The sequence below is a fragment of the Thermobia domestica genome, chromosome 2, assembly GCF_964235325.1.
Source record: "Thermobia domestica chromosome 2, izTheDome1.hap1.1, whole genome shotgun sequence".
In the NCBI taxonomy this organism is placed as follows: Eukaryota; Metazoa; Arthropoda; class Insecta; order Zygentoma; family Lepismatidae; genus Thermobia; species Thermobia domestica.
Window position 1 is genome coordinate 330845514 of NC_137455.1, and position 14296 is coordinate 330859809.

Sequence of the window (14296 nt, forward strand, 5' to 3'; positions counted from 1 at the left end):
TAGACTTGATTCGTTTCGGACGCAAGGAAGAATACAAACCATAAATCATATAAAATAATATTGGAGAAACAAAACACATTTTCAGTACTTCAGAGGATAAGATTCCTTCTTTTAATAACTTATAATAATAATAATAATAATAATAATAATAATAACAAAACACTTCACCCACCCCTTTTCTAATAAACTGACCTAACAAAAGACCTGTAGTGGATGAGAATTCATCCATAAAAATATATTTAGAGAATCTAATACTAATAACGTTAATATTAATAACGTTATTAATAATATTAATATATTAATATTAATATTAATATTAATATTAATATTAATATCTAATATTAATAACGTTAATTCATCGCCTATTATTATTATTATTATTTTACTCAGCTTTGTTGATTTTCACTTTCTATCACATATTTGAGACATTATAAACACATTCTTACGTTTTGAATTTATAAGGTTTCCTATACACATTACCGTTAATTTCTTTATGATGAAATACTTAGATCTTTCGCCTTCATTGGTTCAAAAAGAAAATTCTTCGATTAACAGTATACACTGTCCTCTTTTAATGGTTAAAATGTATTCGCAGTATACGACTTCATCAATAAAAGTTCATTGAAAGTAAACAAAATACCAAACTTTGTAACACTCTTTTAGTTTTTGGGATTTTCACAAATATTCATAGTTCTGTTTAGACAAATTCATAGCTCATGGATACGTGAAGTTAGTTAATTTTCTTATTATTTCACTAAACCTACACTTAATCCAAAAAAAAATCTCTTGACAAATTTATACCAGCAAGTCCGATTTTAGCAGTATTCTGTAAGATAAATTCATTTTGGAGGATCACAATTCACTGGTATAGCGCTTACTTCTCACCATGAGGAGTTACGGTGTACGAAAATGTTTAACAAGAAAGAAAGAAAGAAAACAAAATACCTGAACACAAATTTCCCCTCTAAACGCTCTCTATTGATTCCTGTGAGTATGGAAGATCCGAAGGAACGATTAATATAATATTATATTCTTTATTCTTTACACAATCCTATTTATAGATAAAGGGATAGTATTTCTGACGTAGTAAAGTAGAAGATTGAAGTTTTCATAAACCTGACTGCACAACATTGACTCCGTGGGTATTTTTGAGATTATCCCATTTTCTCCCAATCATTGAACCAATTTCTTCACGATAATTCTCTTCTCTTGATCATCCGTCCCTTTTTAATCTACAAGGCACGAACATGAGTTGCAACTGAAGACTTCATTTCATTTGCAGTCACATAATCAACAAATAATAATAATAATAATAATAATAAAACTATAAAATGTATATAAAGTAAATATATACTGACAAAGAATTAGCAACTGCCAGGCCAACTTTTTATGCACAATGATTGAATTATAATATCAAATCAAAATAACGTCATATAAATTTTAAAAAAATTCAATGAAATACGCTACGTATTGAACACTACTAAAGAAATTTATGTGCGGATATTTAATAACATATTAGCTATGTATTTATTATTATAGAATTTAAAGCTTTGGTGACCCTTGTTGCTCAGTTCAAATAGTAGTGAAATTACTTGACAATTAAATTTAATGGTGCAATATCTTTGAAGTACTTGGCAACACAATGGCTCTAATGAAAACTTGGCTACTACTACTGCTGATTAACAAAATTAATACTAATCGCTACGAAGAAAAATACTCACTTCAAAATAAAGAACTTAAAATTTACCGCACACAAAAATAGAACAACAATGTTAACACAAAAAATCAGTTGTAAGAACCAAAACTGAAGATCTAGTACGCTGCAACTACAATCAATCACGAAGCGTTGAATACTTACATGTGTTCTGGGTGGTGACGAATACAATCTACAAGACTTTCTGGTTGAATCTCACCTTTACAGATCTTGTGAATGGCAGTGAACAACGGAAATCTAGAAAAATTAAAAATTAAGCATCAAATTAAGAATAACAAGTTTTTAGCACCTCTAAATTAAAAATAAGTTTCATCAAACGAATCGAAAAAAAACATGTGAGGACAAACATATACATATATCAATACGATTCACCAAACCGGTGATTTTTACGTATAATAGAAGACAAGGCTGGCAGCTAAATTTCAAGTCCAAGTTGAAACATTTTTCATTACGTAACGGACAAAAGACAATACTGGATTTAAATTACGATACCAATGGCGCAATGTAAATAAATTGGATGCCTTCGTTTTTAATAAGTTTTAAAAAGGCTAATGAACAGTGATATTACAAAATGGTTTCATTGAAGGATTGGATTTTTTTTTTTTTAAAGTATGTTTTTAAAGTGTAAAAGTGGTGAGTTATTTGGCTGAACCTAAAGAAGAGAAATGTTGTGTTTAAATGCAAGTTAAGTCAATACCATTGAAAAACTACATATATATTATAGATTCAATTACATCAATTACCTATCAAGTAATCTATCTTTGAGTACGTTTGACAGAAGATACATCATCTAAGAAATTTCAATAATAAAATATAAATAAGAAATAGAAACATGCACAGGTAACAATCTTTACTATACAGTCTTCCAAAAGTCCAGCAAAAAAGTAAAAAGCTGTAACTTTGAAAGTACTATTTACAATCTTGTATTTTGTTTGTAATGTTTAGTGGAAATGTTAAAATTTTTGTTGGCAACAATGAGTGGATGTAAACATTGACGTCATAACCGCAAATCACGTGATAAAGATGGCGTCTACTCAAAGAGAAAGCGCAGTGTGTGGCGTGGTTTTGTGAGTTAAAATCTAGTGTTTTGGTGAGAAGAAAATTCCGACAAAAATATCAGAAACAACCACCTGCAGGTTCAAGTATCAAGAGATGGTACGATAAGTTCCTAGCTACCGGAAGTGTCTTGGACTTGCCTCGTAGCGGAAGACCAACAACCAGTGTTGATGTGATTCAGTCCGTGACACAATATCGTTCGTAAGACAAAGATACAGAAGTTTACAAGCAAAAACAGAAAGATGTTCAGGACCTCCGGAAGAAGATACGTGATGTGATTGGGAGTATTACGGATGAAGCAAGTCGAAATGCCATTCTTGGATTCCCGAAAAGACTTCGGCAATGTTGGGACGTAAATGGTGCTCAGCTGTAGGTTTGGCGTTGAAGAAATGCTTGGAAACAAAATTTCAGACTTTCTTACAAGTCCACTAAAAATTTTGTACAAATACAATAAATGGTTACAAAGTTACGGCTTTTTACTTTTTTGCAGGACTTTTGGAAGACTCTGTATAATGATTTTTATTATGAAGCAATCCTTGAGAACATTCATTTTATTTTGTGCAATGGAATTAACGAATTGCATTTCGTTTCATTTCTGCATTTTCTTCTTTTACAATACAATGTACTCTTTGTTTACGTTTAATCCTCACCAGTGGGAAAAGAGATAACGTGCTCTCACAAAATCTCCTAATACATCACGATAAGAATCCAGCCAATTAGAGTACATGTGCAGTCGAAATGAATAAAAATTTAGATGTACTGAGGGTTCTGAGATTACGCCTGGGTTCTAGACTTGTGGGCGGGGCTCCATGAGAGAAGTGGGAAGAGCGGTACTTTATTCTTCAAGACGGACACGAAACAGTGAGACCTGCATATCTTTGTGCTCAAATATCTATGGAATAGTCGGACTTGTATCATGCTTAATATTTAATTAATACTTTTTTTTTTTTTTTGGTTAACCGAAACGAAACTAACGTTATAAACTTGTCAAATACACTCAAATTGAGTTGCAGATGCATTGGATTCATTGATCCTTTCGTTGTCTATTGTGTGCATAGTCCATTTATTATAGGTTTCCTTATGTTCTTTCCAGAGAACGTATCTTCCTGAAGTTGCTACTTATTCTATAACTTCTAATATTGTGATTTATTGCGATTGTTTGTGGTGAGGTTGGAACAAAACTTCGTTTTGTTTGAATCGCATCACAACTAGCAGGGAAACAGTATTTGTGTGTATAGATTTGTATGTATGTATGATCGATATTAGCGAAGCTATCAATGCACGGGTGCTGAACGGATTCCAAGTTCCATTCCCGAGCTTGGTTATCACGTTGGTGTCTTTTGTTCTATGCGGTAACCATTATAACTATCGGAAGAAGAAAACAGTTTTTGAAATACACTGTACTGTGTTATTTATGCAAATTATCTGTATTCAGGGAACATGAAAAAATAACTGAATGTTCCTTACTTTCCTTAATTACTATAAGATATCAAGGTTAAAAATAGATTTACAAACAAAAAAAGCAAACATAAGACAATGTAGTGTATCTTTACATTTGTTTATTTCGATACTTTGTATTAATTTTAATGCTTTCTGAACTTGATATCTTTACTATTGTAGTAATTGAAATATATCATCGTAAGTATTCTGTGGTCATTGGCAGGTTCTCTGTCAATGGATAAGCTTTTGTGCATTTTAATCATCCGACAATGTCTTCCTTCTTACAGTCACATTGTTTAAAATAGTCCAACTACAGTATAAAGGCCTACAGTACAGTACAGCACAGTATAATACAATATTCCACACGTAACATTTGACGATTCTTTTTCGTAGCTCTAGTATTCAGTGACTTACTGAAGAGCTTTTCTTTTTCCTACAAATTTCTTTCATCAATCTTATTCTTTCAGATTCTTATTACAGGGGTGGAAACTAGTTGAGATCAAACTTACTGACTTTAAATATGAAAATATTGACCAAACACGGACTTTAAAATCCTTACTTTTTGTCCGTTTTGAACGAGAAAACGGTCTCTCTCGATACTGTAGCAGCAGTTTAATAGCCTACACAGGTTAACAGTTTCCATTCATCTACAAGTAAGCTTCTTCGTAAGAGATAGGCAAAACTTTAGCTATTTTCCTAATTTTCTTCTAGTTTTCCTCTTTCTTTCTTTCTTGAGAGTTCAAACATTTCAAATATTTTAATGAAGGCTTCGAAATCATAGACGACTTGTTGAAAACATGATTACAATTAAGTGTTCTCTTGCTTGACGCAAGTTAGTTTATTCTTTTCACACACTTTCCGTAACTCTTAACACATTTATCAAGTCTATTCACCGGAAACATCAATTAACGTCTGCTATGTTTACGACGGAAGTTGGAGGAATGGTACAGTTATAATTTTCCTCGCATTATTGCCTTTGCGTAGTCCATTTAGACATTAGGTTAGCAAACACTCGAACTGGCTACTATAAAATGGCTGCTTACTTGTTGACACAAAATAGTTCGTGAGGTAAGAAATACAGGTAATTACTTCAGGTATTTAAACCACTCCAGGTAATTATTATGTCTAATAAGTAATGTAAGCTTTCGGTACATGTGATATAGGTATGTTTTATGTACATATATATGTAGATACATATATGCTTTATATGTAAGCTTTATACGCAAGTTGAAAGTTACGTTATAGTAATCTATAATAGGTCATCGTTCCGCTGCTTGCACGATATTTCAAGTTATGATGTACACCAAACCACTTGACGTAACTGCTCTTGTGAACGTAAGCCTGCTCCAGCGCCATCTGCTAGCGACCGGTTGAACCACGTCTAGTCTAGCGGCGACACGTGGTGAGCGCGCTGCGACGCCCTGGCCCTAACAGGCGCAACAGGAACTTTCTAGACCCAGTGGCCGTCGCGTCTTGCTTTCACTGACTCCCCAGTTTGCCTCACGACGCTGGATGGATGCCGAAAATTGGGAAGCGTCGACCGGGAATGCTCTAACCACTAGATTGCATGCAAGCAAAAATGCCTACGTAGGGCACGATGAAGTAGGAAGGAATGAGGCAAGATAGTGAAAACAGTATTTCATTTAATATTTTTCTGATGTTTTTAGTTGTACATTTCGTGTTTGTTTAGTGTGTGTGATTTAGCACCAGTACCATATGGCTATTCAAAGGAATTCACATAGGTAATCATTCATACGTATTCACAGATTTTTTTTTTTTTTTTTTTTTTTTTTTGTTAATCCAAATATATGATGGTAAGTATTACGAAATGTGGGTAAAGAAATGTCATGTAGCTGCAAATGATATTCAAACCAAATGAAATTACGCTGCTGTGATTATTGCATTATTTGTGTAATAATTTGTGATATTATTTGCAGCTATTGAAGGTATGACAGTCATATATTCGTGGCTAGTTTTATCATTACAAATAATTACAATAACTATTTATATAATATGTTCATGGAAGCAGTATGATGCAAGTCTTTTGGGCCACTTTATCGTTTAAGTGGTGCTGCACCTAAACAAGTCCTTAATTATTGTTATGTTTCGTCATTGGGCTTAGATCACACGAAATATTTAAACTGTTGCTTAATAATTGAACTTCTTTCCGTTTAATCTTCCAAAGAGTCTGAAATACTGACTTATTTTTAAATACTCCCAAAATACTGACTTTGCCAAAAATACAGACTTTACTGACCAGTTTGCAGCCTTGTTATTTAATACGATCCAGTTACCCAAAAGTAATCATTTATCCTATTATCTTTCTTTAACTTTTATAGTATAATCGAAATATACATAGTTATAAGTAAAATTCAAGAACAAGAGAAAAACATTTAATTTTTTTCTGTCTTTTCTTCCATTATATATTTAATTCGTCTTGCAATAATTATGTTCTACGCTATAGATGACGCTACAGCCTATAGAGCTTCCATCATCGAGTGATGTTAACATCAGACCCAAGACACTACTTATAAGTCACTTACCTACTTTCCATTCCTTTCGCTTTGAGCATGTGGTTCACTTCCTCAGCTGTGATTGGTCCCTGAAGTTTTTGTCCATTTAACATTTCAGCTTCTAATTCTTTAATTGTCTGAAATAATTATTTCAATGATAAAAACCTTTTCGTGGCTCGTATATACATTGATTGTAAGCTTTGCTAAAGGAGTATTTGGATTAGAAATTTATTAATTTGAAAAACCCAGGATATTAGTAATTAGGATCTAAATTTATTTGTTCAAATACTCCTCTTGGCGAAGCCTGCAGTCAGTAGATGAAATACTAAAGCAAACTTCCCATTATTCTACATATCCTAGTCAATTATCAAGTTCTTCCACGTGCGTACATCTTCAATGCACGAAAAGAGACTCATTCGATCAGTTAGGAAATTAAATTTATCTGCAGAAGTAAATTTATACTTATGGTTAGCTACTGAATAACATTAAATTACTTTTAAGATGTCAACCAAAAATAAACATTCCATGAAACTCTAGGAAATAGTTACTCATGACCTTACACTAACTTTCGAGATAATTCGGAAGTATTGTTTCGAAATTAAACATTCATAACTGATATTTCTAAACTATTCCCTGTTTTATATCACGCTATAAGCGCTGGTTATGCTTTTGTTGTCTCAACACCACAGAAGACAAAAGAATGATTCTATGAACATACATACAGCCTGTTGTGAAGCCCAACTTCAAATGGAGAACTCCAAGTTTCTTGAGCAGTATTTTTCACACTGTCTTCAAGTAATTAAAACTGAACTATAAACAACTATAAAAATAAAAATGAAAATAACTAATTGTCCAAAAGCTGTTTTTAATTTTCAAATAAACTAAATATTTGATATGAATACGAAAGCAATTATAGATTGAGTGCGTCTTTCTTAAATTCATTGTAAAAATCTTTGAAATGAAATGAAATCTTTCAGTTTAACGTCCCACATTTATGCTCTTTAGGCTAAGCAAGACGGATGATTAAGGCAAGTGAATGATTATAGGAGAATCGATGGAATGACAATGTGGAAGGAAACTAAAATACCCGAGAAAACCCACGGTCACGACGTTGTCCACCACAAACTTACTTAGCCGGGGATCGAACCAAACTTACGCATCCCAGGTAAGTTAAGTGTTCTACCACTAAATTCACTTTAATCTCTGTTTTTAAACCTGATACTAATGTACGTGTAAAACAAGTAGTAGTAGTGTCGCGTGTACACGACGTGGTTGTTTTTTTTTTTCAGTGTGATTTTTCTCAACTATTACTGAATGCGAAAGTGGTAGTAGAGTTATACTACTTCTGGTATTAGTAGAGAGATTAGAGAAATGGAATATGTTTTTGGGATAGTTAATCGACTCCAGAAAACAATTTCTCGCTCTCTGGTATCATTTGTACTCTATAATGATCAATGTTAAAACCAGAAAATGGCAGATTTCTGCCACTTCCGGTTTTAGTAGAGACATCAAAGTAGAGATGCAATATACTCTTGGGACGCTTAATCGATTGCAGAAAATAGTTTCTCGCTATCTAGTACGGTTTTCTTCTATCGAAATCAATGTTAAAACCGGAAGTGGAAAAAATTCTGCCACTTTCGGCTTGATTAGAGGGTTAAGATAGAAGATAGTATCTATTCTTAGAACGCTAAATCGATTCCAAACAACTGCTTATATATAACCGTTTGTTCTTTGTATATCTACATTGAAACCGGAAATTATAGTGGAGCACCGTTTCCGTTTTTACTAGGAAGTTACTGTATTTTTGGAACGATTAATAGAGTGCAGTAAAACCGTCTCTCTCTATAACCGCTCTTGCTCTCGATCAACGTTAAAACAAGTTAATTTCTACCACTTCCGGTTTGAATATCGGTCCAAAAACTAACATGATTCCTAACTTTTGACCTTAAATTTGGTAATGATTGATCAAGTATTTCTCAATCATTACCATTTCACGGATGGACATTGTAAATATATCAAGTAGTTTTGATACACCAAACTCTTTAAAACTTAAGTGCACAGAAATCGAACTCGCAAACTAAATTCTAATGCACTGTACGTTAAAAGCTAAGAGTCAATAAAAATTAAATAAGCTACAGTTATTCCAAATTACTCTCCTACTAAAGTAAAATATATATATATATTACTTTAACACTGAAATATTTTGGTGTCTAAACTGTTAGCGTCATTGAGGATAAAAGAGGATAAGACTAAGGAAAATATAAATAAGATACGGGCAAAGAAATAATAATATATACGAAAAGACTGGTGAATGTAGTTTCATATATGATTTTTATTTTTTAAATATACCTTTGGACATTTTAAAATGACTTTTTTTTTTTTTAATTCATTTGTTTTCAGGCTATTTTGATGTATGAAAGAATAGTATTTTTCCAATTTTTATGGAAACTTCTAAGATTTGTATTTAAAGCTGAATGAATAGCCATTCTTACGAGAAACATTTCTAACACTTGTTTCTCGTTTGAGATTACTTTCATTAAATTTGTGGGTTTATGTGATGTGTATATTTCTTTTAATTCTTCGATAAACACATTGCTAGATGTAATCGATATACAAGATGTATCAAACGTCCAGGGCCATAGGCCAACTTCGTTATGTATCAAGATACAAAAAAATTAAAAGAGAAGTAAATTGTCAGAAATAGGTGTTTTTCATTCTAAAATGTTGGAATTTTTTCCAGTCATACCAGTCGTTTGTGCTCCACACTGGTAAGGCACCCTATGTTACATGAAAATGCAACGTTGCCAGTCAAGAAGGATGTTTGTTCTCTTGGGCCATTACCAAACAATAATAGGGCATTCCTGGGGAACAGAGTCAGGTGTTTTAGCTTCCTTCACACAACAATGTGCATGTTCCTCGTGTCATTTTTGAGCGCATTTACGTTCCGTTCGAACAGTCCGCTGAGAATGAAGCGTTGCTTTTCCATTTAATATAGGGCGCCTTACCAACGTGGAGCCCAAACAGCTAGTGTGATTGTAAAAATCCACCGTTTTGACTGACCATCACCTATTTCCAAAACAACTTTTTTTCTTCACTTTTTCATATCTTTACTCATACACGAAGCTGGTCTATGATTCCGGACTTTTGATACACCCTGTATATAGTTCCTTGTACTCGCTCATTCCGTTTCCTTACTCTTTTAGTTCCCATGACCAATGACATGATGGGTGCCAACCGTCACTGCTAATTTTATCCAAGAATATCCGTGTCGCCCCTTGACCACTTTTCTCTCGACTTCACTCGATAGTTCCCATAAATATTAAAATGGAATAGTAATTTTGACAATAAATACATTATTATCACTATCCAATGAAAAGGGATTTCCTTGGATATGCACAAAGAAAAATTGGTTTAATTCGTAATATACGAGGGTCATTTCATAAATAGCACACTGTGGCAACACTGCGGAGTGGATGATGCAATCGAGGTAAAGCTGAAGTCTTGAGTCAATTGAAGCTGAGGTCTTGAGACAGCAGGAAGTGTGCTTGTGCGCTCTCTAGTGAATACAGTGTAGCTGTGGCAAGTGTTGGAAATTGAGGCGGCAGGTGTCTCAGGTAAAGTGTCTATTGAAGATCAGAGGTCGCACATAAAGATTGAAACTTTACGTGGGAAACTCCCACAGAAATTTACAGTGCCTTACCGTAGTAGTTTCTCGTTGAGCTACTTGTTTCCGTAGTGGTCGTGTGAGCATAAAGAATGATGCAAGAGCAGGAAGGTCGAAATCATCAACCGATGAATGTGTGCTTCTTGTGGCAGATGTACTTTAACAAGATCGCCGTGTGACAGTGAGGAACTTTGACATCATAGGGATTCCATTTGTGTCGATATACCGAATTCTGATAAGTGATTTATAGAAACGAAAAAATTCTGCCCGATGGGTTCCTCATTTCTTGACTGCTGAACAGATGCAGACAAATGTAATAGTGATGAAACAAAGATTCAACGTTGAAAGTGAAGACTTTCTGCATAGCACTGTTGCTATTGATGAAATGTGGATTAGAGACTTTGAGACGACGTTCAAATCACAATCCAACGAGTGGAGAGTTCCGTCTTCTCGAAGACCAAAAAAGTGCCGCCGAACTCAATAAAAGTTAAGCAAATGATGGTTTTTGCTTACAATCATCAAGAAATATCATAATGGACAGAGTTCCATGCAAAATGTGTGTCACAGCAACGTATTATTCTGAATGCCTGCTGAAACTGCGCAGAAAAATGCATAGAACCTGACCGCAGTTGCTCAGGGCTGTCTACTGATTCTGCACGACAACGCTCGCTCGCACACTACTATTGCTGTGCATCAAAAACTTCGCAAATACGGTCTGGAAATGTTACCTCATGCTCCCTACAGTCCGGACATGAGTCCACCGGACTACGACCTGTTCCAAAGTTGAAACAACGTATGTGTGACGTCGGCTTCCACGTCTGGAAGAGCTTTCTGCCGAACCATTCGAACGTTTCACAAAGATGAGGTCCTTGATGGAATACAGAGGCTACCCGGACGATGGGATTCTGTCATTCCCAAGCAGGGAGATTATACTGAAGACCTGTAAATAAATCCTCTTCAAACAATAAACGTGTAAGTCTCCCTTCCCTCCCAAAAAAAGTGCATTATTTATGAAATGACCCCAGTAGTTGCATGAAAATTAGCGTAAATTAGTTTCCGTTAGCAATGTAAAATTAAACTAATTTTTCGAATCATGAAAGATTGTGAACTGATGAACACAATGGACTTTACTTCACTTAAACTGACTATGAAAATTAACACTCAAATAATCTGCATGTAGTTTGTAAAATTCGTATAAAAGAGCTCTTTCTGATAGCAAAAACTGAAAATAGGTGTAAATTTAAAAGAAAATAACGGGGAAAGAAGGCAGAAGTTATATTATATATATATATATATATATATATATATATATATATATATATATATATATATATATAACACATGCCTTCCTTCCCTGTTAAGTAATATTATGTATACATATATACAGTTTAATTAAAATTTAATACTATAACTGTTGCTTTAATCATGAAAATTTAATTAAGTTGAAAATACTCATAACAACAAATATAGTACCCGTAATCTATTGTACTTCTAACAAATTACACAATATATTTGAATTCCATTTTTTTTTTTTTTTCGTTTTTAATTCATTAGTTACCGAATGTTCGATCAATCGACTTTTACCTTTTTAGATTTCACGAATGCTTCTGAAACTCTCCTGTTTCTGCCACCATAACATGATGTGATAAGATCCGCTACGCCGCAGCTTTCAAAGAAGGTGCTAAGCTTTGTCCCTGGATAAAATACTTGACCAAACTTTATCATCTCCATCAAACCTAAACGGATCACAGCAGCTTTAGTATTATCTCCACTGCCCATACCATCTACAAACCCAGCTCCACACGCTACTATATTCTGGAAAACAAAATAGAAAACATTCACAGATACAAAAACATCGTTTATCTCAACTACTTATAAGAAACCGGAAGATCAATGCTTATAAAAAGCGGTATGTTAAAAGAAATCTAAGAATGACTGTTCTGCCTAAAATTAGCCGAAACATAAAACAGAACACAAGTAAACCGCAAACATTGAAGATTTTCAATGTGAAACATACTTTTTCACACTAATATGAAACTCTCTAGCCACTAAACCAGTGGAAAAGGATCTACATATGCACTTAGCATTTCAACATTAAGTCTGATTTAAGTAGGACAATTTTCTAGAACTTCTTTTTGCCGTAATTAATTTGCAAGAAAAGTAATATTTTCTTATATATAAGATAAATTTTCGAGTGTATTTTCAGTTAATATTTACCACTTTTACGCAAGGTGACCAGAACTTTTACTGTCAAAAACGGGTCGCATACGAATCGGCGACCGGGGAGGGGGGGGTTTATATATATATATATCGGACTTCCACATTGCATTTTGGGACTAAGCAGTGTTTTCAATTTACAAAATATACAAGTAAGAATGATAACACACCGTTTCTACTTAAGTACAGCCCAACAATACTTTTAACTACTTGAACACTCAGAATTCCAACTCAATTTCCACTTGAAGCACAGAACACTCAATTCCCATTTGAACATTCAGAAGTTCCAGACACGGCTGAACTTTTTCAATGAGTGTTGGTACGAAGAGTGTAGAATTTGCGTTGACCATTTATATTTTGAATAATAATTACTTGACACCTGGGTCATTTTGCTTAAAAACGGGACATTTAGGCGTCCCATTTGAGAATCAGACAAAAACGGGACAACGGTGGAAGAAAGGGACTGTCCCGACTAAAACGGGACGTCTGGTCACCTTGCTTTTACGAGTTCAATCTATTTCAAACCTTTAAGTATGTGTAGTATCGGTCACCAACACTCTGGATAAACGGGTAGGACTGAAAATGAAATGAAATCTGAGTTTAACGTCCCACGGTTATGCCGGTTAGGCTAAAGGAGACGGTGATTATGAATAATGAATGAAATGGTGGAATGAAGAAAGTGGGAGGAAACGGGAGAACCCCGAGAAAACCCACGCACGCGGTGTTTGCGGGTAGGTCTGAAATCGCTTCTGCATTGTCACAATCGAGGCAAATAATGATCAGTTTTAACGGTTGCTCAGGACATGGAAACCTACCTACAAATTATTTTCTTAAAATCCTTAGGTAAAAGAATTTATTTAAGTACAATTTGAGTGAATAAAGTATGTTCTTCTTAAGCAGCGAAATGTGTGTGTGTACATATATGTCTTTTACTCGTAATTTAAAGATTAAAAAGAACGATTAGATCCGAGATCAAACCGGATTACAGTGATACTGCACTAATCACTACGATTCTAAAATCCAAGCTGTTCCTCAGGCCAGCGACACATTTTTCACTCTTCGGTTGATACTTCCTTGGTTGGTTAGCTGAAGTTTAGCGTCCATTTTTTAACCACCAAGATTATATGAGACGTGGACCTATATCTTACGTTGGAACCCGGACGTCTATGTATTTTAGAAAACTTTGATAAAGTTCATGAGGCACAGTGGGTAGCGCGCCGCAATTGTAAGCTGTACACCCATGTTCAATTATTTATCTGTTATTTTTCTTTAAAATTCATTGGATTTACACATATAGTCTAGTGTTTACAGAATATCGGTTTCTCTTATTTTCTGATGTGTGTCTTCAAATATTTGTATCCAATTTGAAGTTATTGGGACAACCAATTGTACATGCAGATATCCAATTCTGGTGCGCTATAAGACATTTAAATTGATAGCCTATGCTAAAGAAGTGGTGGAAAAGTTAAGCGGAGCTATAAAGGAAACATAACAGATAGAATATAGTATTACTTTTCATTCCACATAAATTAAATCATGGGCTAGTTAGCATAAGTCTATAGGGGTTCCTGCAAAGGAGTTCAATTTAATTTTAAATAAAGTGGATAACTCGAGAGCGCCTCTTTGTGATCTTCTTGAAGTTGCAGCCATAATTAATCTTTCGGCAAAATATGTAAAAAGATAGTTAAAACT

The 14296-nt window shown here is 34.2% G+C and overlaps 1 protein-coding gene across 3 annotated transcripts in view; it reads right to left on the minus strand.

Moving 5' to 3' along the window:
• Gpdh1 (Glycerol-3-phosphate dehydrogenase 1) overlaps positions 1-14296 on the minus strand; it is a 168748-nt gene that overhangs the window by 44566 nt on the left and 109886 nt on the right. For all 3 annotated transcript variants that reach the window (XM_081749107.1, XM_081749109.1, XM_081749108.1), the window contains exons 6-8: positions 11972-12202; positions 6754-6860; positions 1859-1951 (exon numbers count right to left, since the gene is read on the minus strand). In XM_081749107.1, the coding sequence (XP_081605233.1) occupies positions 1859-1951; positions 6754-6860; positions 11972-12202 (431 nt within the window). The remainder of the gene's footprint in view (positions 1-1858; positions 1952-6753; positions 6861-11971; positions 12203-14296) is intronic.